This window comes from Nesoenas mayeri, assembly GCF_963082525.1.
Source record: "Nesoenas mayeri genome assembly, chromosome: 8".
Classification (NCBI taxonomy): Eukaryota; Metazoa; Chordata; class Aves; order Columbiformes; family Columbidae; genus Nesoenas; species Nesoenas mayeri.
In genome coordinates, this window is record NC_137554.1 from 27,560,051 (window position 1) to 27,586,497 (window position 26,447).

At 50.8% G+C, this 26,447-nt stretch overlaps 1 protein-coding gene across 1 annotated transcript in view; it reads left to right on the top strand.

Annotated features, from left to right (window-relative positions):
• Positions 1 to 12,517, top strand: part of LMX1A (LIM homeobox transcription factor 1 alpha) — a gene marked incomplete at both ends in the record, with an annotated part of 41,568 nt that extends 29,051 nt beyond the window's left edge. The window contains 6 exons of the mRNA XM_080348956.1: positions 7,036 to 7,268; positions 10,988 to 11,157; positions 11,310 to 11,387; positions 11,490 to 11,559; positions 11,676 to 11,846; positions 12,357 to 12,517. Coding sequence (XP_080205082.1) covers positions 7,036 to 7,268; positions 10,988 to 11,157; positions 11,310 to 11,387; positions 11,490 to 11,559; positions 11,676 to 11,846; positions 12,357 to 12,517 — 883 coding nt within the window. The remainder of the gene's footprint in view (positions 1 to 7,035; positions 7,269 to 10,987; positions 11,158 to 11,309; positions 11,388 to 11,489; positions 11,560 to 11,675; positions 11,847 to 12,356) is intronic.
• Positions 12,518 to 26,447: the final 13,930 nt, after the last annotated feature.

Genomic DNA, 26,447 nt, shown 5'->3' on the forward strand with positions numbered 1-26,447 from the left:
CTGCTTTGGGACCTCATCCAGGAGGCAGGGACCAAGGTGCCCTTTCCTGGGAAGGCTCGGGTGGTTCACATGTAGCAGAAGGAAGTTGAATAGCTCAGTGCCAACCCCCTCCTCCTCCGCTGCCCCCCTTTCCTCTTTGCCACCACGTCCCCAGCTTGTCCCTTGTCACTGGTGTCCTCTGCCACGGCACCAGATGCTGGGAGGGGACATGGGACCTGCTTAGGTGCCAGGAAGGATCAGGGCAGGAGCTCATTTAGGGGTGTTCCTGCAGGATGCCTATGCATGGACTCCCCATTTTAAGCCCCTGAAAGCCTCTGGGGTCCCTGGATGGAGCTGTCCCCCTCCTCCATGCCCTGGCCGTCCCCCCTGGTGGCTTTGGTGGCTCTGCCTGTGAAAGCAAGCTGTGCTTGTTGTCCTCCACCACTGTGATGGGATCTCCGAGGCGGGGAGCTGCGCAGGGCTGGGGTGCACAGCAGATTGGGATGCTGGGTGGGGTGGGACCACTGGATTCAGACTCTGAAAGAGCCAGGTTGGGTGAAGAAAGGTGAAAAGCAGGAGTCTCAGGCTTCACCTCCCTTCCTCACCTTCCCTGGCCTGTTGGAGAACACAGCCAGGGGTGGATTTTCAGAAGTCTGAGGGTCTGCTTTTCAGATTCCGCATCCCCGGTTGCCAGCAGTGGGTTGGCTGAACCCCGAGAAGAGCTCGCACCCTGAGGCCATGGAGGCGAGCTCGCATCAGCCCCCTAGGATGAAATAAGCCCACTTCAGCCTGGTTGCCATGTCCTCTCGAAGCGTCAGAAGATGCATTCAGGCAACAGGAATGAGAAGGGCTTGAGCTGGGGGGGAGGGAGGAGAAGGGAAATTAAAAAAAAAAAAAAGGAAAACACCACTTGCTGCAAAGTGAGTGAATTCTCCAATAAACCTGAATCTGCTGAGAATACATTTTACAAACATGCAGCGAAGTTGGCTGCTTTTGTTTGGGCGTTTGTTAAGCATTAACTAAAGAATGCCATGGTCCAGCCTGCTCGGTGTGAAACCTAATTCTCCCCCTTTCTGGAGCCATGGCATGGAGTGCTCAATTTTTTTCTCTCTGTAGGACTGCAGCCTTCTGGTACTCCAGCCAAAAAACACTCATATTTTAGCAAGCTTAGCCCCGGCCCCGTTGCCAGGCAGTAAAGCGAACACTTGTCCGCCTCGGGGGGGAGGGAGCCAGGAGCCGGGGAAGGGTCAGGAGAGCAGCCCCAGGGAAAACATCCCTCCTCTGTCCCACCGAGGGCTTGGGGTGTGCAGGGAGGGATGGTGAGGGTGGCAGTGGGTGCTTTCCTCCATCAGCCTGGGAGCCTGGAGACCCGGGGTGGCTCAGAGGTCCCCGGGACTGCTGGTATTGGCTTGTGCTCTGAATTGCACTCCCCATCCCCAGTACAGCCTAAGGGGCTGGAGAGGGGACAGGGTGAGATGAGCCCAGCAGCAGCAGGACAGCAGCTTGTTCTCAAGCCCTGGGTGCAGGGTTGACAGCACCGGGCATGTTTCCATGGCCAGCCCATGAAGGAGCCGGTGCTGCCATCCCCCCTTCTGACGGGTGAGTGAGAAGATGACCCAGTGCCAAGACAACTCAATCCGACGTCCTTGCTCCCCGCAGAGCACTGCGGCTCACTGCTGGCACCAGCCTCCTCCCGCGCCCCTCACACCGTGCGTGGCCATCGGTTTGTCCCCATGCCAAGGTCGCAGCGCTGGGGGGGCCACAGCTTTGCTCTCTGGAAGGCTGTTGGTTGGGCATGGCTGTGAGCAGGGCTGGGCTGGAGCTCCCTGCACCTCTGGCGGGTTGATTTGGGGCTCCTCAGGCTCCTTCTGGGCCATGGTGAGAGTAGGAAATGAGTTGGTCAGGTCTCTGCACCGAGGTGTTAGGGACATGGTTTTAAGGTGGACTTGACAGCATTAGGCTAACAGCTGGACTTGATGATCTTAAAGGTCTTTTGCAGCCACAATGATTCTATGATCCCTGTGGATGCGTCTGCTATGGGCACCCCTGGCAGGGAACAGGGCAGCTGCCTGCAATGCTTTGTAGCGACCAGTGCCACCAGTGCCCACCCTTGGCCAGGACCCTGTGAGGTTTTTCGGATGCTGCCCCTGTCTCTCTCATCACTCCCTGGGCCAGGCTGGCGCGAGCAGAGAGGAAAGCATCCCACCGCCCAAACCGAGCCGCCGCGCAGCGTTTGAGATTTGTCCATCAGTATTTAATATCAGCATCCCTGACCCTCCCCGGGGAGGCTGTGAGGGGCCGCGTTTGTATGCGGCACACGCAGACAGACAGCAGCCGGGAAGCGCCTGTCAATCACGGCCCCTTTCAGCCTGTCACCTCAAAATGAAGGGAGAAAGAGGGGGTGGCAGCTCCGATGGGAAACGGGCCTGCCCGCGCTGCTCCCGTCTCTGTCGGTGCCCCAGAGATGGGATGTGCCAACCCAGAGGTGGCTGCAGCCACATGTCAAAATTTCGAGGTTTTGGTGCTGCTGCTTGGATGGGAAACCTCAAAGCAGAGGTGTGGGGTGGTTTTCTCAAGGAAGAGGAATTGTACAGCAAAGTCAGACTGTGTCCCAAGGGAAGGGTGGATGTCTGTAATGTCAGCTAGCGCGCTTGAGGGTCTTCCAGCAGAAATGTTATACTTTTGGAAATGGCAAAATATTTTGTTTCAAGATTTTCTTGAAACCCATCACCACCACCTTTCCGTTTCCAAACTACAGATTGACATTTCAAAAAGAACCTAAATCTAAAAACCATATTTTAATTCAGATTAATCAATATAGGAACAGGAACATTTTTAAGATCAGAGACAAAAGGTTGTGTGTTGTGATAAAAATTGTTTACATTACCGTATTTTCGTTCCAGTTATTCCTAAATTGAGTGGGTTTGTTTTTATTTGCAAATATTCACTGTCACTGCTTTGTTGAGGCTTTTACTGAGCTCCCTGTGACAGGCAAACAAACACAAAGATTACCAGCCAGGCATCGTTTAGCTTTTGAACCTCAAGCTATGGAGGAGAAAAAAAACCTACTAAGAACCAAAGCCTACAACATCCCTAGGATGGCAGAAATGAAGGCGCTCCTGTTGCTATTTAGGGGTTGGTAATTTGTTTGTGTTTTAAAACCTGTTGAAACCATCCTCCTCCTCTTCTGTGCAGCCTCCTGTAGAGAAATGAGGTCTCAAAGCCCCTGTTGTAGCTGCACGGAGGCACAAAGAGAGAGATAGGGGTGAAAAGATGGTATTTGCTCTGCAGCCGGCTGCTTGCAGCAAGAGGGAGCTGGGCACAGAACTGAAGATCCCAGAGGTGGATAAAAACATCTCTGGATCCAGGCTGGTGTGTCTGGCTCAGGCCAAAAATGTTAAATTAATTGCTAGATTGGGTGCTGGAAGATTTTCCTTCAGCCCCATTTCAGGCTGACCAGAGATGTTTCTGGTGAGTTATCCATGCAGGGGTTGTCCATGTGGGAGTTGTCGTATGTGGGGATTTATCCATGTGTGCTCTTCCTCCCCAGTCCCTGTAGAGGAGCCGGTAGTGTCCAGGGCTGGTCCAGGGCTGCGGGGATCTGGGACAACAGTGATGCCCTTTTCTCTCCACTCATTGCTACCTGCGGTAGGCCGCAGTTTTTATGCCTGAGACCTTCTCATGCCTAAGATCTCGATTTATTGTAGGTTTAGAAGGAGCTGTTTATGGTTTCATACTGTGGAAGAGGTTTTATGGGATTTCTCTGCATCTCACGTTGCCCAGGGATGGGAGAGTCCTGCACTGGGTGTTGAAAGATGCCTGGTCTGTCTGGCACTCCTCAGCAGGAGCTGTTGGGAACTCAGTTGGAAATAAGGCCTCTTATTCAGCAACCCAAGTTCAGCTTTAAGTATCTGATATTAGGCAGCCATTTACCTAAATGTCTCACCTTCCTGTTTAGCAACACGCTTTGTGCTTAGGAACATTATTGCTTGGTCAATGTGGCTGTGCCTAACTGGCAAAGGTTTATGGGTCTCTAACCAGTGCCCTGGAAATAGAGATTTTGGGTACTTTCTGTGAAGATTAGATAGCAGTAAAGTAAAAGCTTATCAATATTTTATTACTGAGAGCGGTTAGTAGTCCCAACAGGTAAGGCTTAAACTTCATTTGAACAGGATGAAAATGTATTACCAGATGAATACAAATCACCTCCACTTTGACATAAAAGAGACATAATTAAAGATGAAATGACTACAGAAATATTAACACAAGCCTGCATTTCTCAGAGCTGGAACAAGAAAAAAATGAGCCTTCAACAGGGATCCTTTCAAGGGAATATACATCCCCCTCCTCCTAGGGCAGTCACAGGGATGCTGGAAATACAAACATCTTAGAGACAGTTTTATGTAAACCTGGGAAATTAAAGTTGAATGTACAAAAGTAAAAGCTACTAACAGCATTATCTGGAATTATGAACTCCCTAACTTCTACCTTTTATTTGCTAGTTTTCCACTTTCTGTAGCGATGATAGTTTTATAAAAGCTTTATAACACCCCTTTCCTACATCTTGGTGGGATGCTACAATTTGCTGGGCGTACCCAGGATTTGGCTGGCATGGTAAGAGCAATGCACCCCATGCCCATGCTCACCATTGCCGTTTTGGGAAAGCCTGGCAGGCATAGCCCACAAACCAGTGTGAAGTGTCCATGAGAGGACCCCAAGGTGGAAGGGAGCTGATACTAATGAAGGGGTACCCTTGGACGCCCCTTTTCCAACCTCTTGAGCCCCTGACACCCAGCCACAAAGGCCATCGGGCACTGCTGGTGGGTGGCAGTGTGCCCTGGCACTCCACCAGCTGTGTGCACATCTGGCAGGCAGCTGTTTGCTTCTGGAACTGGGTGCTCACCAACCCCGGCATGAGGCACCAGGAGGTGATGTTCTGTGGCTGACGCTGCCCGTCTCTGTGGAGAGACAGGCAGCAGGACAAGCGTTGATGGTTCTAAACTAAAGGAGGGGAGATTCAGGCTGGACATGAGGAAGACATTTTTTACACTGAGGGTGGTGAAACACTGGCCCAGGTTGTCCAGAGAGGTGGTGGATGAACCATCCCTGGAGACATCCCAGGCCAGGCTGGACGGGGCTCTGAGCAACCTGAGCTGGTGAAGATGTCCTTGCTCATGGCAGGGGAGTTAGACTAGATGAGCACCGAAGGTCCTTTCCAACCCGAACTGTTCTGTGATTCTGTGTTCCTCTGCTCCTGCATATATCTGCCCTCCTGGCACTGGTGGGACATGCTGCCTTGCCCAGGTGTGCTGGCCTCTGATGAGACAGGCAGAGATGCCAGCAGCTGCTGCCGATGCTGCCTGTGCGGCAGAGCCTGCCTGTCCCCCACCGGCGGTTTGCACAGCTGACCATCTTGTTTATCAGCTATCAGGTGACTAAAGCAGTGAAATGCAGAGGTGAAATGAAGCCTGACTGGGATTTCACGGGAGCAGAGGCTGCATGTTGGCTGCAGAAAGACACACATCCCTTTGCTGCTGGGGCTTTTGTTCAGCAGAATCTGTGGTGTTACGGGTGCCTTGGGAGCTCCCTTTGGGGCACAAAGACACAAAGCATGCCTTGCTCTGCCCCTTGTCTCCTTGTTTTACAGACTATCAAGCTCATCACAGAAACTTTTAAAGTTTTTTTCCTATTTTTCTGATGGCTTTGCCGCCAGGGTTTTGCATACATCTGTTCCTCTCCTTGTTGGAATGGGGCTGACTCAGCACTTTTCATTTCCTACGTGGTAGCCAAAAAAAAACAGAAAAGAAGGATTGAAAGCTGGCTGGTGGCTGCGGGGTTTCTGTTCCCCTCTCCAGCCCTGCAGCGCCCAACCCCACAGGTCCCCCTCCAGGGATGGAAGTCCCATGGGACAGGGACCATGGAGGTGGGAGCCATCCGGGCCAGGGGGAGGGATAGATTTAGTGCTACCCATGCAGTTCCCTGGGGCATCCCCAGGCTGGGACACGGGCAATGCTCGGAGATAACCTCTACAGGATGCATGCTGACTTCTGACTTCTCTTCCTGGGACAAAGTAATTGAGACAGGGGAATAATAATGTCCAGTTCCCACAGATATTTAGGACGAGGCTGGGTAAAGAGCGATTTTCTCTTTATGGGGCCCAAGCCAAAACCACCAATATCTGGGGGTGGTGAGGACGTTCTGGTTTGGTACCTTTAAACCTCTGTATTGGGGGAAACATCTCATTCATGTAAAACATTCAGCCCAGGGTTTAACTCCAGGTGCTTCCAAGTCCTTTCAAGCCAACAATGATGCTGCCACCTTCGGCCTGCTCACCTCAGTTTCCCCAATTGGAAATCATCGATTATGCTACTGAGCTTCTCAGTAAGGACACTTAAAGTCAGAGAAGAAAAAGCTCTGTTTCAATCTAAGTGTTATTGCTGTCATTATTATAATTATTGGCTTTTAAGTATAAAGCTAGTCTGTTGAAACCTGGGAACTGTACAATTAGGGCTGCCTCAAACACTGTCACATCACTATCAAGGAACAAGCTGAGCTTTTTCTTTTCCTTTTGACACATCAGGTATTCTGTTTGTCACTGGGCTTAACCCAAAGCTTGCTTCCATGGACATTTTTATGACATATTAGGCATTTCTGGTGTGTTTGGCAATGAGGAATGCAGCTGTTGCAGTGCCCTGCTGACCCAGACCAGAGGGATAGGGTGGTTTGTGGATGACCGACACCATGGGTCCTTTCTGCAGGTGCTTGTCAAAGGCATGGGTGAGCTCACAGGCCCTGTTGTCATCTCCAGCATCTCCTGACCTCTCAGTGCAAGCCGGAGGCAGGTACAAAAATTTCTTCAGGGAAAAGGTTGTCAAGCATTGGAACAGGCTGCCCAGGGCAGTGATAGAGTCACCATCCCTGGAGGGGTTGAACGGACACATAGATGAGGTTCTTAGGGACATAGTTTAGTGCCAGTGTTGGATTAACAGTTGGACTCGATGATCTTGAGGGTCTCTTCCAACCCAAATGATCCTATGATCTCGTCTTTCTCCCCAGGCTCTTTGCAGTGAAGTGTGCCGGGTGCCTGGAGGCCATCGCGCCCAGCGAGCTGGTGATGCGCGCCCAGAAGAGCGTCTACCACCTGCACTGCTTCTGCTGCTGCGTCTGCGAGCGGCGCCTGCAGAAGGGCGACGAGTTTGTGCTGAAGGAAGGGCAGCTCCTCTGTAAGGGCGACTACGAGAAGGAGCGGGAGCTGCTGAGCTTGGTGAGCCCGGCTCTGTCGGATTCTGGTAAGGGGCCGCCTGCGCCCGGCGTCTCCCTGGCTGGTCCCACTTCGAGGCCCCTGCAAGCACAGTGGGATCTAGAGGCAAAGTTTGGGTTTGCTGCCTTAAAACCTCTGCCCCATGGTCTGAAGGGAAAAGCTCTATGAACACTGTTGCATGCTCCAGCCAGAATCTCTCCCACCTTAGTGGGGACCTTGGCAGTAGAAGGGCTACAGGGCTGGAGAATGCTCTGGGGACCATCCCATCTCGTTAGGCTTGTTTCTATAAGGGTTTGTCCTCCTGGCTGGTGCAGGGCACCAGGACCCCATCCCAAGGGGTGTGCAGCCTCCCTGGGCGCAGGGGCAGAGCCATGCTGGCCAAATGTGACATCTCCCACCTCTTTGCCCTGGGGAATGGAGGAATCATAGAATAGTTTGGGTTGAAAGAGACTTTCAAAGCTCAGCATTAACACATGTATCTACAGTCGATACAAATCAAATCTGAATGTTTCCCAGGAAGAGAAGTTTAGTAAGAAAACCCAGGAGCAGGGCTCAGAGGGGTGGAAATGATCCGCTAGTAGAAATCCTTGTGTTATCGTCGTCCCTGCAGAGCCCCACTCCTTGCAAGGCTGTGCGGCCCCCCACCATGCGCCTGCTTTGCATAGGGAAGGATTTAAAATGCTGTGCTCTGGAAAGGGCTGCCAGCAAGCTGGGGCGAGCCTATCTTTTCCCTGCTAGAACAAAGCTCTGAATTAAAAAAAGAGCATTATGAGCATGTTTAAGAGGGGACTGTTAAGATGTGTGAAGTGGGGCAGGTCACAAACATGACAAACCCGTGCAGCGTCAGGGAATGCTGCAGAGAGAGGATGATGTATAGGGGACCAGGGATAGTTTTGGTGGGGATGGAGCAAAAATTGCCCCAAATCCATGTTTCTCTTCAATATTGTGCTGCTCTGCAGCAAGAGCCTGGCTGCTTTGCAGCACTACCTACAGCTGGCTCTGTCTGAACTCTGTCTTCCGCAGCCCTGCTCACTCAAAAGAACAGATCCTCCCCCTAAAAAATGGTGATGATATTTAAAAAATAGTGAGGCCATGGGAGGAGGTGGCTGAAGGGAGCCAGCAAGTGATGGTCTAGCGCTGGAGGAGCAAGAGAGGAAGAAAGCAGTGGGATATGGCATTGCTGGCTCTTGCCTTAGCCCTGGGAAAGTTCTTAATTGATTTAAGAATTATTATTTCTTTTTCCTTATGGGATGTGCAAACTCTTTCAGTTAAAATAGGAACCAATGAGAAGATGTCATGCAGGAAAATAAGTGCATCGGCCACGTTTTGGGTTTATTCCTAGTGGGGGAAAAGGGCAGTTTGGGAAAGGTTGAGGAGCTTTTCCTCCCTAGCGACTCATTGGCCCGTGGTCCAGCCCCACTGTCATGGGCTCCGGCCAAAGCAAGAGCTTCAATGAGCAAAAACCTCCAGGGGAAAGATTTATTTCGGTGGAAACTCCAGCTGAGACCCAAGGGATGCAAAGGGCCAGTGTAGGAGTCAGAAGACCATGACAGCCGCTTGGCTGGTTGGCAAACTAGCTTGAAGCCCCCAACACACCCTGGCTGGAGGGTCTCAGTCCTTCCCATCCCCCTGTAGACCCCATAGCTTAGTCCCAGTGCTGTCCCTGCCTGGTTTTGATGGCCAGCACCAGTTTATCTCAGGATGGCATGTGGCTCCGGGGATGGTGGCAAAGCAGGGACATGCTCAGGTGCACATCCCATCATCCCATGCAGATGCTCTGTGTGGTGCAGCTTTGCCCCCTCCTGCCACAGCCCGCCCTGGGGAACTCCCGCCCCACCAGGGAATGCAGAAGGATGTCCCCACTCCAGCACTGGTCCCAGATGCCCTTCACCAGCAGTGTGTGATGTGCATGTCCAGCCTCTCCCCTGTCCCCCCACTCGCTGCTTTGAAGCCCCCTGCCCGCCCTCCCCCCCGGCCGCCGCGCACCAAAGGCCACTTTATGAGAAAGCGCAGATAAAAAGCCAGCCATATGTTGTCTGTAATCTCCCAAACCCTCGCTTCAATTACTGCCTCCCCTGAGCCTCCCCTGCCCAGCCTAAGTAAACAAGCCCCTCTGAAAGAGGACCCCACTTTCCAATTAAAAGCGTCCTAACGTTTCTCCTCTCCCTAAATCCTCCTGGAGTGAGGAATGTCCTGGCCCCGGCGGCGGGATGCAGGCTCGGCGGGTCGGACCGAGGGCACGCTGCACAATATCCATCGTCCCGGCCCCTTCCCAGGTGACGTCAGGGACAGCCCCAGACACTCATTAATTTCTTTCCTCCCCCCCTTCCTCGGTGGGAAAAGGCTTGAAAGGGAGAGTTAATTAAAAGTAATACCCCGCCAAATCCAGCTTCACTTTTCCTTCTTTCCCTTTGACACTGGGAGGGATTTGGGGAGCAGGTGTTGTGGGGGAGGGTTGAGGGGCACTGCTGGGAGTGGGTTTTCCTCCTTGGTGTGGGTTTTGAGTATCACTTGATAGAGTCCTTGAGCCTGTGGCTCCCTCCTGCCAGGCTCTTCCCCTCTTGGACTTGGGGGGAATTTGGGCGTTCACTTCTTTTTAAGGTGCGTTGGGGTTCAGACACCAAAATGTCTCCATCGGTTGACATTCCTCCCCCCAGTATTTGTAAAAAACCTCTACCCTTCCATCAGAATTAAACTCCATGAGATTTCAGGAAAGCAGGCAGCTCAGCGCTGAGAAGGAGGTAGCAGCAGCCACTACTCAAGTCCCATCAGCCTTCAGAAAACCCACACTTGGGGGGTCCCCAGCACTGGAGCTCTCTGACCTGCTGCATTACTACATCTCTCATTGGGACATGCAAGAGAACAGCAGTTTGTCTGTCCTCTTGTCATTGCTGCCATTGGCATGCCATGGATGTGCTGTAGGTGAGCAGCAGCAGCAAGGCACTGGCTCCTGGGCACCAGCACCCAGCTCCGGGCAGTTTTGGGGACCACTAGTGGGGACATCTCTCCATGTCCCACCCCTCACCACAGGGAAGGTCTCTATATCAGCTGCTGAGTCCAGGAGAGAGCCCAGCAGCGTGGAGGGAAGAGATAACTGGTACCCGAGAGCATCCTTGCTCCTCCGCAGGAAACATTGCCTCCCCTCACCCCAGAGATCTGCTTCTGTCTTTCTCCTTCTCTTAACTGGGATGCTGTGGGATTTGTACTTTTCTGCTTTGTGTGGTCCATGATTAGCTCTTGCCATGGGGTAGACCTGACCCGCTTTGGCCATTAATTACTCTGGACCAAGTTCACAACCTCCCAGTGCATCCCCATCTCCGGGAGAGGCTGCAGCCCCAGGGTGGGACTTGAGCCAAGGACACCCTTGCAACCTGAGTCTGCATCAAACCAGCACCTCAGCTCCATTATCAATTCCCAAATGGGTGGTGGAGGAGCTTTCTGGAAAAAAGACTGTAAGTGATTTACGGCTCGTGAGAGGGAAGGACCCGTGCTGTCAAACCTGCATTACAGCCCTCCCACGCAAACGAGGTCATCGACAGGGTGGTGATGCGGTAAACGGGGAGGACTGGGAAGAGGCAGGGCAGCGCCGCTGGCTTTCCCAGAGTAGCTCCTGCCTGAAGGCCCCACAGCCCCAAGTTGGGGAGAGCAGCTTGTTTTAAGTCCCCCATATTATTTTGGACATGCTGGAACGTGATGCACACGGCCCGTTGTCTGTAAAAGACCTGCTTTCTTTTTTCCCCCCATTAGGAAAAAGTGATGATGAGGACAGCATCTGCAAACTGGGCCAAGCCTCAGGGAAGGTCACAGAGGATGGGAAGGATCACAAGCGGCCCAAGAGACCCCGGACCATCCTGACCACGCAGCAGCGGAGGGCATTCAAGGCATCGTTTGAGGTCTCCTCCAAGCCCTGCAGGAAGGTATGCGGAGAAGGGCCCATACTCAGCCACCTCCAGCCCCCAGGGGTGTCCTAGATGCTGGGCAAGGACTTGCCCTGGCTGCTCTCTCCCTTTCTAAAGTTCCCCCAAAGAGTCGAGGGTGCTGAGACACCGCTGTCATTCCTCTCTCCAAGGTGCGAGAGACGCTGGCAGCTGAGACGGGGCTGAGTGTCCGCGTGGTGCAGGTCTGGTTCCAGAACCAACGAGCGAAGGTGGGTACAAGGGGTGACCCCCCATCAGCAGCCAGTGCTGGGGCTCCTCTCCCTCCAGCCAGGGGATGATTTCACCCCATTTTTTTTCCTCTTCTCGGCCAGATGAAGAAGCTTGCCAGGAGGCAGCAGCAGCAGCAGCAGGATCAGCAAAACACGCAGCGCCTGAGCTCAGGTACCCCCCTCGCACCCAGCCCTCCACATTCTCAGGGTCTCCCCATTTCCTGGGTTTACCAAGGGAGCTGGGCAACCCAAAAAGCAGCAGCCTGATGGCTTGCTCTTGTCTTCCAGGCCAGACGAATGGTAGTGGCAGCGCCGGGCTGGAGGGGATGCTGAACCCCTACACCCCTCTGCCCCCGCCCCAGCAGCTGCTGGGCATGGAGCAAAGCGTCTATGGTTCCGACCCCTTCCGACAAGGGCTGACCCCCCCGCAGATGCCCGGAGACCACATGCACCCCTACGGTAAGGCTGTGGGGTTTGCCTCTTACCTTCCCTCCTTCAAAGAGATGCTGGGCTGGAGTGGGGGGGACTGTGTGGCAAGAGTGTAGAATCATAGAATCACTTTGCTTGGAAGAGACCCTCGGCATCATTGAGTCCAACCTTAACTTAACCCCAGCACTAAACCATCTTCCTAAGAACCTCATCTCCATGTTTGTTCAGCCCTTCCAGGGATGGTGACTCCACCACTGCCCTGGGCAGCCTGTTCCAATGCCCGACAGCCCTTTCCAGGAAGAAATTGTTCCTAATATCCAATCTAAACCTCCCCTGGTGCAACTTGAGGCCATTTCTTGTTGTTCTATCACTTGGTGCTTGGGAGATGCATGCATGGGTGATGCAGCAATTTCTGGGAAGCTAGCAGTCCCCACCCCCCAAAATCCTTACTCTGCAAAAGCTGGGCGTACTGGGCACTGTCAAGGTGCTGGAGAAGAAAGCAGGCTCTGAAGCCCTTCTACTCCTTCCTTGCTTCCCAAGGTGCTGAGCCTCTCTTCCACGACCTGGATAGCGATGATACCTCACTGAGCAACCTTGGTGACTGCTTCCTGGCCACGGCGGACGCGGGGCCGCTCCAGGCGCGAGTGGGGAACCCCATTGACCACCTCTACTCCATGCAGAACTCCTACTTCACCTCCTGAGCACCACGTTGTCCCCGGCACGGGGCAGCCGATGCCACTGCGCTGCCTCGGGAGGGGCTGCAGAGCCCCCGGGAGTGGGAGGGAGGGGGAGGCGACACTGCTGGGATGCTGTCAAACAAGATGTTGTAGCTTGGGAATCCCAAGGAGCGAGTTAAGTTATGGGTTGCATAGTTTCATGTTTCTCTTAGGATCCTAGGATTAGGAACAGGAGTGGTTTTTGCAGCTGGCTGATGGGTTTTCAAATTTCAAATGGGAAACCAAACCAAATTGCTCATTTCAGTGGGGGGAAAGGCAGCTGGATGGGGGAAACCCTTCCTAAGGGAGCATTTCAGTGCCATATCTCCTCCTTTGGTCCAAGCAGTGGAGAGAACAAACTGCTGATCCTCATGGAGAGATCCCGGAGCATCGACCGGGCTTTGAAATTTGAAAAACTGGCAATGCTTTGGGGAAACATAGGGAAAATTTTGCTGCGGGGTGTCCTCTCTGTTCCCTCGACCAGCTTGAGCGCTCGCTGTTTAAACACAGGGACTTTTGAGATAGATGTTCCCATGCAAATATAGAAAGCTAGAAATCCCTAACATCGTCCCTGAGGACACGTGTGTGTATGTGAGTGCGTGTGTGGGCAGACACGTGTGTGTATGCAGAGCCGGGTGGCTGCGGGTGACGTCCTGTTCAGCCACACCTGCCAGATTGTATCGACAAAGTTTATTTCTAAGTCTATCAGAAATTTACTGTACAGCAAAAGTAACTTTATTTTCAGCGTGAACCATATTTAAGGAAATACTCAATGCACTTAAGTTATAAGATGAAATAATTTACTTTTTATAAATGTTATGTTTAGGTTGCAAAAGCCCAGTGGCAGGGAAGGAACATCAGTTCATTTCAGGTGACAGGTTTGGGTTTTGGGGTTGGCTATTTTTGGTGCTCTCAGGTTGCCCCGCTAATTTTGAGATGCAGTTGAAACCCAAAGCAGGGCTGGCTCCAGGGACCTGCTCCTCTGCCAGCAGATCGATGGGGACAGCACAGTGGCCAGGTCCTGTCCCCACTGCTGAATGTGTCCGGGGGGTCAGTGTGGGGTGGACAACACTGCTGAAGCTGTGGATATCCTTGCTCGTTGGGGCTCAGCCATGCTTCCCTACATCATCTCTCTCCTTCCCTTGGCAGGACCCTGCCGGTCCTGCCACCGCCAGCAACCCCATCCTGTACACTCAAACATGGGTGCTAGACTAGTGTGAGCTGCTGTCCTGGCTCTGGAAAAGACCACAGCCCATATTGCCACCCCTCAGGCAAAGGAGAAAGGAGGGAGCACCCTGCATTTCCCACCCAGTGCTCGGGTTCATCCCTGCAGGACCTGTGGGAACCTGGGGAAAGTTCTCCTTAGGGTCCAGCCTTCAGCGGACCCTCACCTCATCCCCACTCTTGTTTTTCATACGTTGTGTCCTTTTGTGCTGCTGTTCACAAACGATGTTAAGCAACAACCCATAAAGACATGCAAGTGACTGTGAGGTTCAAAAACACTGGCTCATTGCCACCGTATGATCTGACACTGAATGTAATGGGGTCTGGAGATGGCTGACCCAGCGGGAGACACTGACGCACTGTCAGAAATCACATACCAAGATGAAATTAAAAAGACAAAAAAAATCTCTGGAAAAAAAAAAAAAAAAGCCTGGTCTTTTCTTCTTTTGTGGAGTGTCCCATTGACTTGGAAAGGAAAGAGTTTGTATCATCTCCAAAACTGGCAAGGTGTGGTATGCTGGCTGGTGCTGTTGGAGCAGGGGTCTGATGGTCATTGTGGGCTGGAGTTGGAGATTGCATTGCTTGTGGAAAGGGGACAGATCTGTGGGAGGTTGAGTATACGTGGTGTGTAGGAGCTGCTGTGACCCATGGAACCAGCAAGTGTCTGATTTGTAGGATCCAGCTGTAGGTAATGTCTGGGTTAACACCACTTGGGCTTGCAATAGAAAAACTGATGTTTTCATGAATGGTTGTTAAAATTGCCTTAAAAATTCCCCTCACTTGGATACTTCTTAAAATATCATGCTTAAAGGTATTTTTTTAATCTTTTATCTTTAAAAGGTTTGTCTTCCCTACCTACAGCTATCTCCTATTTGAAAAATGTTCACCTACATCAGTCTGGCTTTCCATTAGACTATCAATTTACACTTACCAAATTACTTCACTCAAAATAAAACCCCCATAAAATCAGTCATACAGACTGGTTGCCTGCTTTTAAAATCTTGCAAAAATGTAATTGCATGCTATAATAACAGTATCTCAAGGTGTGTGTGTGTATATATATAATTCTTTTACAAAGTATATAATTTTGGGGAAGGATCAGTATTGTGGAATGGGGCAGATATTTGTCTAGTAAAATGAATAGAATTCATGGACTTAAACCTGTCCTCCTCTAAGTTGGTCTGTCTGCTTGACACAACCTGAACACTAGTCCATCTTGCAATTGTGCAATGGAGTAGCAGATGTGGATCCTCCTGTCATCTGGATTTCATATTCTGTTGTGCCTAATTTTGGAGTGTGGATGGATCCTGCCAAAGCAAAGCTGGCTGGGCCTTATCTTCTGCAAGTGATGGAGTCGCTGCATGGCAGATGGCTTGTCAGGCCAGGGGGGTTTCTGGGTGTCCCTGGGTGGGTGGTGGGTTTGCTATGTCCAGGACTGGTCCCCCCTGGGAGGTGTTTTCATGGTGCTGCTTTGCCATATTGTGCTCCATGTCTGGGGAGCGACACCCTAAGACAAATGATATCTTCTTGTCAAAGCTAGGAAGAAAAGAACAAGGTCTGACATGAAAACAGGCTCTACCTTGCTCTCCAAGGCAAGGGCAATGCCAGGAAAAGGTTGGGAGCTGACCTTCGTGTCTCTAGTGACTCAAAACAAAGCCCCCTCTGTTCAGGCACTGCTCAGTGGCCAAGGAAAGATCAAGTCAGAGATTACTTTTCAGTTGAGGACACTGATTAGATGATACTGATAGGCAGGAACGAGCTAGCTCTGAGTGATTTAATGTTAATTAACTTGCTCTTTGTGAATGGATTGTACAGGAGCTTGTGGCAGATGCAGGCTGGAGTGAAACTCAAAATGGCATTGGCCAATACTGGCTGGGTTTGCATCTGGAGATTTAAATTTTGATGATATTTGTGGGAGAATTGTAGTGCACAGATATAGGAGTTGGAGCAAGCAACCTTCCTGCGAGCATGTCACCTTGGTAGCAGATGCTGTCTAGGCAAACCACCTCCAGATGAAGGGTTGGATCCTTGCCTTGTTCAAAATACCCTGGCTCAGCATGTAACTGAAGTTGGCGGAGCTGTGCTGGCTCCTGCCAGATGAGATGTGGGCACTAGGAGACCCCAAAGCAGACAGCTTCCCAGCAAAGAAGACCTTGATGCAGTGAGGAAGCCCATTTGTGAAGCCACCTCCCTAGCCCTTTGCTGCACAGGGTGTTTGTAGGGTGGGTGCTGCTATTTTATGTGATGTGGACATGCACTCCTATACAAAAAATAGCCCACAGGAGAGTGTCTTATGTACCCACACCAGTGGGTTGTCTTTCTGTACATCTGAGGTGGAGAGGGCATGAATCCCAGGCAAGGTCTTTCCCTGGAACTGGACGTGGGAGGTAGCAAGTATTGTTTTTCTGGTCGGAAATGACCAAAGAGCTTTGGTTGCTTCTGTCACTTCTCCAGAATGAAATCATTTGCCAGATGTTCGATACCTACACCGATGCTGTTCTGGGCACAAAATGTCACCCATCATTAGAAAACGCTTGTTTTGTGACACATGATAGGGCTCAAACCACTGAGGATGCATGCCTTAGCCTTATGGTAAGTCTCTGAGCAAGATCCCAGGTAACATCAGCTGTCCAAATTTGTCACTTTTATTTGCTAAGTCTCTTCTTCCACCACTCATCACCTGCATGGAATGCTCATTTTTTTGAAAAAGCTCTATCAAATGGTAAAGACTTGCAATGGAAAGGCAGGTAAAGGGTTAGAAGCTCTTCAAGCATAAGAAGGTGAATAATATCTTATCTTGGAGATCGCACCAGATTCTTGTCTCCATTCCTTCGAGTAGCCATGTGTTGGTCATGAAAAGGTTTTATCTTGTCAGCTGTAGACCTCCTAGACACTAATGTGGAGGCTGATGTGCTTGCCTGGTTGACATGTATAAGTTCACAGACTGAAGATGAGTGTATCCAACTGCAAACCATGTCAAAACACTCCAAGTGATCAAACACCGACAGCACTTTCAGTGAAGACCAGATTCCCACCGCCTCAGGCCCTCTGAGCTGCTGTTTCAGAGAAGAGATCAGATTTCTTCTCTGACCCTGAGAACAGGGGGCTCATTCAGAGGGATGCTCGGTGGGTTGAATCATGGTGTCAGGGCAGAGTAAATCTATAGCAGGAGGCAGGCAGAGCCTGTGGTACAGGGATGGGGAGCTGGTGGTGAACCCCAGCAGGCAGTGCTCTAGGGTCCTTATCAATGTGGTCTCAAGTGGGGTGAAGAGTCAATGACCCTTTCCTGACCAATCTCATTTAGGACTTTCGACGAGCCCAGACAGGGTTTGTGCTCCAGAGAACTGAGCTCGGGCATCTCACACCAGTGCTCTGAAACTGGCTGGAGCCCAACAGCTCTGGCTCTCCTCTTTCCTCTGTTCCTTTTGGCTCAGATGCAATATTTGCCTTGGGGAGAAGGGGCTGTGAAGGGAGGTATCCGCAGAACCTCAGGCTTCTCTGTGCTTTCCTGAGAGCATCTGCGAGGAAACAAGTTGGTGCTTAATACAAGCTCGAAATAATATGTGATCATGAAGAGCCCTGAGGCTGCGCAGAAAGTGAGGAGGAGATAGGAAACATGGAACAACCACCCATTTGCTGGATGAGGCAGGGACTATATGGAAAATATAGCATGAGATCATGGAACTAGAGATGTAGTGTAATGCCTGTGCCTTGGGTGGCTGATTATGTTGCCCTGACAACCTTGTGCTGGTGTCCCAGAGTTGGAGGATTTGGCTCTGCAGCTGAGTGCATGTAGGTATTTGGGAAGTAACTGGAGAGCCCCTGAGGAGTTTGGGGAGAGGAGACTGGTGAAACTCTTCCAAAAGGATTAGCTGCAGCCTGCCAGAAGTTATAACCGAATGCTGGCTGCTTTTTTTCCTCCTGGAGTAGGCGGAGGGGTGAGGAAGGAGCGGTGACATCCCACCAGAAGACCTAGGGGCTGAGGCATGTGAAGCCTCGTCCCATGGGGCGAAGACTGCCTTTGCCAGGAGCTCTTCAACAAAGGCTGCGGTGGCAGAGCTGGAGATGGGGTGAGAAGCTCAGGCAGGACACAGTGGTTCAAGGACAGTAGCAAATGTGGCAGAGCAGCTCATCTAAAAGAGGGGATGTTAGCTGTAGGTGGGACCAGGATGGTTGGGGAGGATGGAGCTGTCACTTCCCTGTTAGGACAAAAGGAGCAGCCCTGCCATGGATGACCAGGAGGCATAAAGAGACACTGTGAAGTGTCTGAAAGCCTATTTTGATCCTCAAAGTTAAGGTATGAGAAATGGGGCCAATTTTCAGCACCAGCTGGCTACTGAAGCCTGTGGCAGGGAAGGGGAACAGCATGGCTGGTGTTTGACTGGTGGCTTTCCTACGTCACTCTGCGTTACCTGGGAATGTGAGATGGGGAGGGGATGATGAATTCAGGGAAAAGAATCAATGAGTCTTTGACAAGGGGGTAGACCCATGAAGAAGCCCAAAGGTAGATGCTACCCTCGAAGGCATTGAGATGTGTTGGGCAGCAGTGGTTGGACCCATAGCCCATGCTGTGCCTCAGAAATCGTTGTGCAAACTGAGCTGCTTTGCCTCTTTCCTGGGCTTTACAGTTCCAATCAATTATAGGCTAATCACTTGTGTCAGAAAGCTTTTTAAGTGCAAGCAAGCTTATTCAAGATGATGAAATTGCCTCCTAATTGATTATTCCTGCAGTTTAACAGCTGTTTCCCTGACTTGCTTATTTTATTTCCTTTCCTCAAACTAAAAATCTGCTGTTGATATGACCAGCTCACCTCCAGCCAGGAGCTCACAAATGTTTGTGGCAGTGCTGGCTTCTGCAAAATGCCTAGTGTATTAACCAGGGCTGGGCTGGTGGGGAAGAGCTTTCCTGCGAAATACGAATAAGCAGAGAAGATGCTACATTTTCAGTCCTCCCCATGATGGCCTCAAAGCTTGTGGTGTGCTAGGGGAGGAGGAAGAGTCTTGTTTCACCCCACAGCCCTGGGCCACCCGAGCTAAGGTGCTGCCTGACCGCGTGCACCCGGCCGATAGCATCGGGGTGAATACAGTAGGTGCTTTGTGGCTGGGGGGGATCTGGTTACCTGGGAGCAACTCTGCTCCTGGGGAAGATGATGACAACGCGCTGGGGGAAAGCAGGGGCTGGAAAAAAGAATAAAAATGACAATGCCGTTTTTTTAATTCCTCTGGGATTGTTTAAAGGTACTTCCTAAGGAAGAAGTCTGTGTGCTCCCTACATTCAAGGGCTTTATAGTGGTTTACCTGGTCCGCATCTACACACTTTCACTGACATCGTTAATGCTGTGTTGAGTTTGCTGTGATATATGACAGCCCCTTCCACTCTAGGACTCTCTTTTTAGCTGCTATTACAGGTCCCACTCTCCATTCCAAGCAAGGCTGGTGCTGGGTCTTCTTTCTTTCTTTCTTTGCAAATGTTTCTACCTTGCTTTTCTGCTCAGACATGGCTTATGAAATTGCCTGGCCAGTCACCTCCTTGCCCAAATAATTTTGTGGGCTGTTGTCTAATTTCTGACATTTTTTACGAATTAAATAATAGATTTCTGTGGGTCTTGCATAAAAGGACACTGAAGAGATCTATAAATCTGTCCACTACTTCTCTTCCCCTCCATGGGGAGATTTCGGTGTGAGTACAGCCTTGCTGGAGTTCAGGAATTGCACTGGTGAGCACTGCTAGCCCTGACACCCGCAGCTGAGGTGTGAGGCAGGGGTCATGGCTGCCCACCAAAGGGGTGCACAAAGCCATGGGAGAACAGGCTTCCAAATGGCTGGGCGGCTACTGAGTTCTTCTAGCCAACAGGTTTCTCTGCCTAGGAAACCCCATGCCTTTTGCTCGGCTGCAATGAGACCCATGAGTACACTTGATGTACTGGAGTGTTGGAAGGGATGTGTTACTGCTACTGGTTCATTCTTTCCCTCTGTTGGGGGACCTGGCCAAAGTGGGTTGGGGATATCTTATTTATGGGCCTCTGATCCAGGTGGCTGGTGACTTGGCAAGGTCATAAGAGAAAGTGCTTTACTCTTTCTTTCTAGCTGAAGGTCTTGCTCTCCACCCCTCTTTTGGCAGCAAGCTCTAGTGAATGTGAGGCTGAAAGTATTCTGGAGTCTCTCACTGAAAGTTTAATGGTGTGTGAGCTTCTTTCTGTGTAGATGTCTTGAGTCTCCCTAATGATTCCTGTGGTCCTGGTGGGGCTTTCTGCTGTGTGGGATGCTTCAGTGAGGGAGCAGGATCCTGAGCTAAAAGGCAAAAACCTTGGGAAGCCTGTGGGAAACAGAGCAGTGAAATACAGAGATGGTGATGAAACTTTGCCATCTGCTCCAGAGCAAACTGACTGTGGGGAATATTCAGAGCAGTGCCAATGCACACAAATTTGTTCCTGCAATGTGTTTGCAGTCCTGCTGGTGTGGGAACCCCCTGGAAGTGACATCTCAGCTGCTGGTCCCTAATGAAACCTACAGTGCACCTGGAAGCCTCACCTTTATGTTGGAGAGGGATGGGAAGCTGTCCTTCTGTGCTGGGCAGGTTGCAGTCCTCTTAGTCTGAGCTGTGCTTTTGGTGTAACTGGTGGGTAACTGGTGTGCCACGCTTATGCTGCTGGCTGTCCCAAGAGAGACCCTCTGAGCTGCTTTTCCCAGGAGGGTGCACCTGGTTCTCCTGTCTGTTAACATCCATGGGCTGGAGGACACAAAATGCCGTTCTCGACACACCACCTGCATGACGCAGCCCCGACTGAGGGCTCTGTGATAACCAGCTGATAAAACCCTCCTCGAAACTGCAGCAATGCACAGACTTGGGCAAACTTCCCTCACGGGGTGAAGGGGATCCAGTTTCAGTGCTAATGGGTTTCCCAGGATTTGCAGATGTGAATTATTAGCATTCTTGACTCCAAGGTGAGTGCAGGTGCATCAGATGGTCCCCACGAGCACCCCTGGGCAAGCACACAGAGCTGCTATTGTGCATCGCTGCCTCCACACCAGCTGCCTGCGGGACAGCCCATCGGGTGCTTGGGGTGTTGCTCAGTGCTGTCAGGGTGATGGTGCTTTCTAAAGGTGTCTCTCTTTTTTCTCCTCCCGGAGAGAAGCCGTTTGCAGAATCAAACCCTGAGCTGGCCCTTGGGCTCTTTGGTCAGAGGTCCAAGGCAAAAACAGCCTTTGCTTTAAACCACCCTCCTTCCATTTTCTCTGCTTAAACACCGGGACTATTTAACACGCTTCAGCTTCTTATAAAGTTTCTGTCAAGACGGATTAGCAGCAAGCTGACAGATTGCTATTACAGCCCCAGTGAACTTTTAATACCTGCCAGTAAGTTCTGCAGGTCCCCTAAATCCTCCTGTGGATGCTTGGGTTGAGGAGCAAAGGCTGCTGCTTATGGGGCTGGTATTCAGGGAAACTCTGCTTTCCTGAGCTGTCAGCATTAAGAAATGACCTTTAGGGATTTCTGACAATAATATGTTCCCCGAGGCCTCAAAATGTCTTCCTTGATGTGAATTGCATCCCCTCACCCCACGGGATGAGGTGATGCTGAGTGGGGGTTTGCGGCTGGAGGCAGAGGAGAGGCGGCAGCACGTCTCATCTCCTGTGTTGGAGTGTGAGCAGAAGCTGAGGTGATGTGGGGGGACCCTCAGGGGCTGCTGCCTGTGCAGTCTGATGGCTAGGATCAGAGCATCACTCAGGTGAGACAAGCTGTTTAGCTGCCCTTCAGGCAGGCTTGGTTTGATCCAGAGAAGCTGTGGCCTGCAGTCCATGCACCCTGAGTTAAGGGTCAGCAGGCTGGTGGGTCTAGAGTGCATATGATTTTTTTTTTTCTTCCTTATAATGAATTTTACATCTTTTTTATTTGAATTTTGATGTACCTTTTCCTACTACTGTCACTAAATCCAAAACAACATCAATGTAGAGGTGAGCCAAGGAATAGCCACCAAATGTCTATGTGGTGAAGTGGCTGCTATTTGAAGGGATGGTGAATTAGCAGTGGGTGTGCTGATGTGGGGAACTATGGTGGTGCAATTCGAACAGCTTCTCTCCAGGATTCCTGGGCCCCTGCAGGGTCCCAGCACACCTCCCACTCCTCTTTCTTCCCACAGTTTGCTTTTTCAACTTCTAAATCCCCAGCTTCTGGAAGCATGGTATGTGCAGGAAGATATCTGCTACACTGCATAGCTTGCAGTTGTGGAAAAAAGATTGAAACTGCCTTTGCCAAACTCTCTAAACTCAAAACCCAGAAGTTAACCAGTACTTAACGGAGGGTACATGAGTTTTTGCATGCTTAGGACAAAAACTATAAATGGCTTTTGGCCAGAGTTTTTCTCCTAGGCTGTATCTGAATACATTCTGCTCTTTAGGTTTTGCTTACTGGGATGCACGTTCTCCCAGTAGGCAATTTGGATCCAGAGTCTTATTAGCCTTTTGAAATGCCATCTTTCTCTTGTGCAGTGTTGGACAAGTTTGTGTAGCTTGGCAGAGATACAGTTGTTCAACAAGAGGCTGCAGCTGAGCAAGATGTCTTGTCTTGGCATGGCCAACTCATCATGGCTGGTGTTTTGGCCTCCTGCCTGCAGGACGTGCCTCAAGGCGCCCAGCAAGTGCTGCGGAGGTGGATGCTGTGCACCCTGCTGCCATGGGGATACCAAGGTGGTGTTCAGTGTGGTTCAAGGAGGGCTTTACAGTTGCCCTAGGAACTCTAGCCAGAACTAGACCTCTGCTTGGGACTGCACGTGTGGTTGGCAGGAACCAGGACACAGAGTTTCCACGTAACAAGTGTATGGTGGAAGTAGAGACAAGGACGACTCACTCCTTTGTCAATGCAGGAGGATTTGGGGTGCTGGGGAGCCAGGGTAGGCACGGATTTGCTGCTGCTTGTAGAGAGCCTGAGCATGAAAGTGAGCGACCTTTTTTTCCCATTGCTTGTCCCAGCCCTGTCCTGCTTGAACTGGATTACCTGGGGCAGCTGCTCTTTAAGCTTTTATTTTTTTTTATTGCACAGCAAAATGCTTTTTGGAAAGCTGGCCCATTATCCCTCCCATAGCAAAATCCAAACCCAGAAGAGAGAAAGGGGTGATGGGAGGGAGCGGAGCCTGAGAAAGGGGGCCTTTGAAGTGAGCTGCCCAAATGAAACGTGTGACATCAGAGAGATGGCAGATACCTGGCAGAACAAGGCTGCCTTTGAGCCTGCCTCGGGCCTGGCCAACACACACTTTACACCCCACCTCCCAAAGTCAGAGATGAAAGATGCCCCAGGCAGCCTGCCTGACCCCATTGCCTCTGCTATCTCCACTTGATTGCACAGTGTTTTGCTCCAAACAATTCTGCACTGTCTGGGCCGCACAGGTGAATCTCCCGGCTTGGCTCGCGAGCGGGGATGCCGAGCATAGCAGGGCTGCTTTGTTGAGATCGCTCACCTGCTTGTGGGGTGGTTTTCTTAGGACGAGCATTGTTTAACAACAGGGTATGGAGGAATGGTGGAGAGGAAAGGGTGGGGAAAGGACTGGGCAGAGTGGGGACAGGGAAAGTTCTGGGAGGGATATGAAGTCACAGAGCCTCCTTAGGGATGGATGCACAGAGTGATACAGAGTCAAGGACCACCCTTGACCAGCAGACTGGTGATCTCACCAGCTTATGTTAAATGCTCCAAGAAGTGATCCAGGCTGGATTTGAAAATAATCTGCTTCTCCATTTGTTACTGGATTCAACCTGCTTGTGTGTCTAAAGCACTCTGGGGTCCTTGCTTTCGGAAAGGGCTGGTGGAGGGAGGACATCTGCATGCATGTCTTTGCTAAGAAGAAAACGCCTTTTCAAGAAGCTGTTCTGTCTCAAACGTGATGGATTTGTGTAGAAAATGAGATGTGGGGAAATGGCTGCAACTAAGGCACACACTCAACAGGCTAAGAGGGCAATGAGGCTCTGAGAAACTAGATGGGAATTTGGGAAATCAGGTGGTGGGGGGGTTGTGTGTTTGGGTTGTCCTAACAAGTGTCCATGCTGGGCTCACGGAAAGGAAGGCTGGAGAAATACAGGTCATGAATACTGTGTTTATGGGGAAGGTGCATCAGATGTCCAGATTGCTATCGGAGAGGCTGAGGCTGTAAACTGAGTGGACCTTAGTTGCTTCTCTGTCCTTGGTTTCTTTGAAGCTGGGATATACTTATCTGACATGAACCATGAAATCAAGCTTCATAGGCTGCTCTGGCAGCATTTTACATTCTCCACCCTCTCATTGAACATAATGGGCCTGTGGAGATCTCTCCCTGGAGAAAAGTCAGACCAGATTCCAAACTGGATGCCCAAATCTTACAGCAGGAACAAAACGGATCCAGCCACCCTGAGTCCCTGGTTAGATCAAGGTGGAAAAGCTTTGAGTGCTAGAGCCTTAGAAGATAATAGCCAGTGAAACTCAATGTCTACATGTGCTCTGTAGCCAGGCTCAGGTGAATTTGGAGTGTTCAAATAATACCACAGATGTGTCCACACAACCTTCTCAGTGGGTCCTCCCAAAGCAAATGCGGTCAGTGGCAGTTCCTGGGTTAATGTCAGTGGGGCAGACTTCAAAACCCTGAAGGGCATTTGAACAGTTGAGCTCCCATGCGAAGATCTGAGCACCCTTTTGACCTTTACTGAGACAATCAGAGCCAAGTTTTCCCTTGCGTTCAGTGACTTGTAAAGACTGAATGCTCTAAAATCAATGTTACTAGTGGGAACATGAAAATTAATTGTGTCAATCTATCACTCATCTTGCCCTATTACATTCAGTGATTAGAACTTGGCCTCAAATACATGAACAAAGTCTCTTCTGTGACAGTTAACTGCTCCACAGGAGATGGCAGTGCATGACTTAAAGTGGTCGAAAACAGAGAACAGAAGTTTGGGTCCAGCACTGTGTGGTTTGTGTGGAGTGTTTGTGTTTGTTTTAGTCTGCTACAGTGCTTTCCTTGCTTGTGTCTATTCAAGCCATCTTGGGAACAAAAGATTAAGTACATGCTTGCAGAATTCCCAGTTGCAAAGGAAGCAAAGTCTTCCCTTATTCCCAAAGGATTCCCTTACTGTCTCTGCTGATGGACAATGAGTAACTTCCAGAAATTTGCTTAGTAAGGACTTGTGAAATGTTAAAGGTAGTAAGAAAAGCTATTATAGTATAGTCCATGGATAAGGTAAGCATTCTATTTGTCGACTGTCTTGGAGAAGTGCTGAGGAATAACACAACAGGCTGACTGGTCATCTGGAAGTAGACCCTTGGGGCCAAGGGAGATGACTTGCAGGACTCTGTACAGGCATTATGCAGTGACCTCCCAAAAACTGTTTAGGTTCAGGCTGTTTGAAGGTGTGAACAACACCGGTGCTGTGGGCATTTTTGTATCTCCAGCTACTCTATCACCCTACCCAAATCTGGCCTCAGGGAGCAAATGGTGTTGATGGTGACCTCTCTGCCTCATCCTCACGCATAGACAGCTTGGAGGCTGGGTGAAATGGTCAGGTTGCAGTCATGCCTGTGAAACACAGCTGAGGTTCCTGATGGCTGGAGGGTAGATATGACTGAGCTGACTTCAAGAGAGACTAGCTGGGTAGCAATAAACAGGTACGGCAACACAGAGCTCAGATTTGGGCTGAAATTACTCCACCTGGTTTTAAGTTCAATTCATGTCAAGCTTAGCTTTAGAGTAAGTATAAGTACTAGGCAGAAATTGCAGTTTTGCTGTGCACACATGCCTGAACAGCTTTGATCTTGCTGGAGTTGTGGTGGTGGCTGGAGGGTCCAGGAAGATGTTTCCCCCTCTTCATTTGGATCTGGCTCTGGGCAAAACCAGGGGTTTGCAGCACTGGTGAAGAGCCTGATGCTGAGCCCACAGCCCTGAAAAACCCACAGCCCTGGGTTTTTCCAGCCTCTCTGTGCACCTTTGCCATGAGGATGGGGCCACAACTGTCCCTCCTCATGGGACCTTCTCCTCAGAGGTGGATGTGGCAGCTTGGTACCCACGTGTCCCCTTCCTCCCTCGCCTTCATTAAGGCACTGATCTCTTCCCAATAGCAAGGGGGCTTCTGTTTGACAAAATCTGCCAATTAGTCATTCTGGCTGGGTATAAACGTGGCACTTGAACAGCTGAGGGGACGGCAGGCAGTCCTGCCCCTTCTCACGGCATTGCCAAGCTTGCCATTAACACAATGTGACAACTAATCTCTCTACAGCATCTGACTGAGCAATTTTAATTAATAGCTCCGTACGCTTGCACACACACCCCTACCCCCTCTGCTTTGCACAGGTACCACATGCCTTTAAAGCTCCTTACCTTTCATCGCAGCCTGCCTGGACAAAAGGAGGAAAAAAGCTCTCTCCTGCCCCAGTTAATGGGAAATGCTGCTTGTCTGGGGCTCTGGACATTGGGCTGAGCCACGGCTTGCTGTCCCCATTACCCCTCCCTCTCTGGGGTTGAGGACCTCAGTAAATGTGGTGACTCTGACATGAAGGTGTTTTCTCAGCTCTACTGGTGGTTGGGGCATCCCTGTGGTGGCCTGTGGGAGGTCAGGGGCTGGCATGACTGTGCCCGCTTTGTGGGCTGGATGTGGGGGAATTGGAGGGCACTGAGGGGGCATTTGTGCTGCTCCTCTGAAAAAAAAAGTTCCCTGGTTTTATTCAAGTGTATGATAA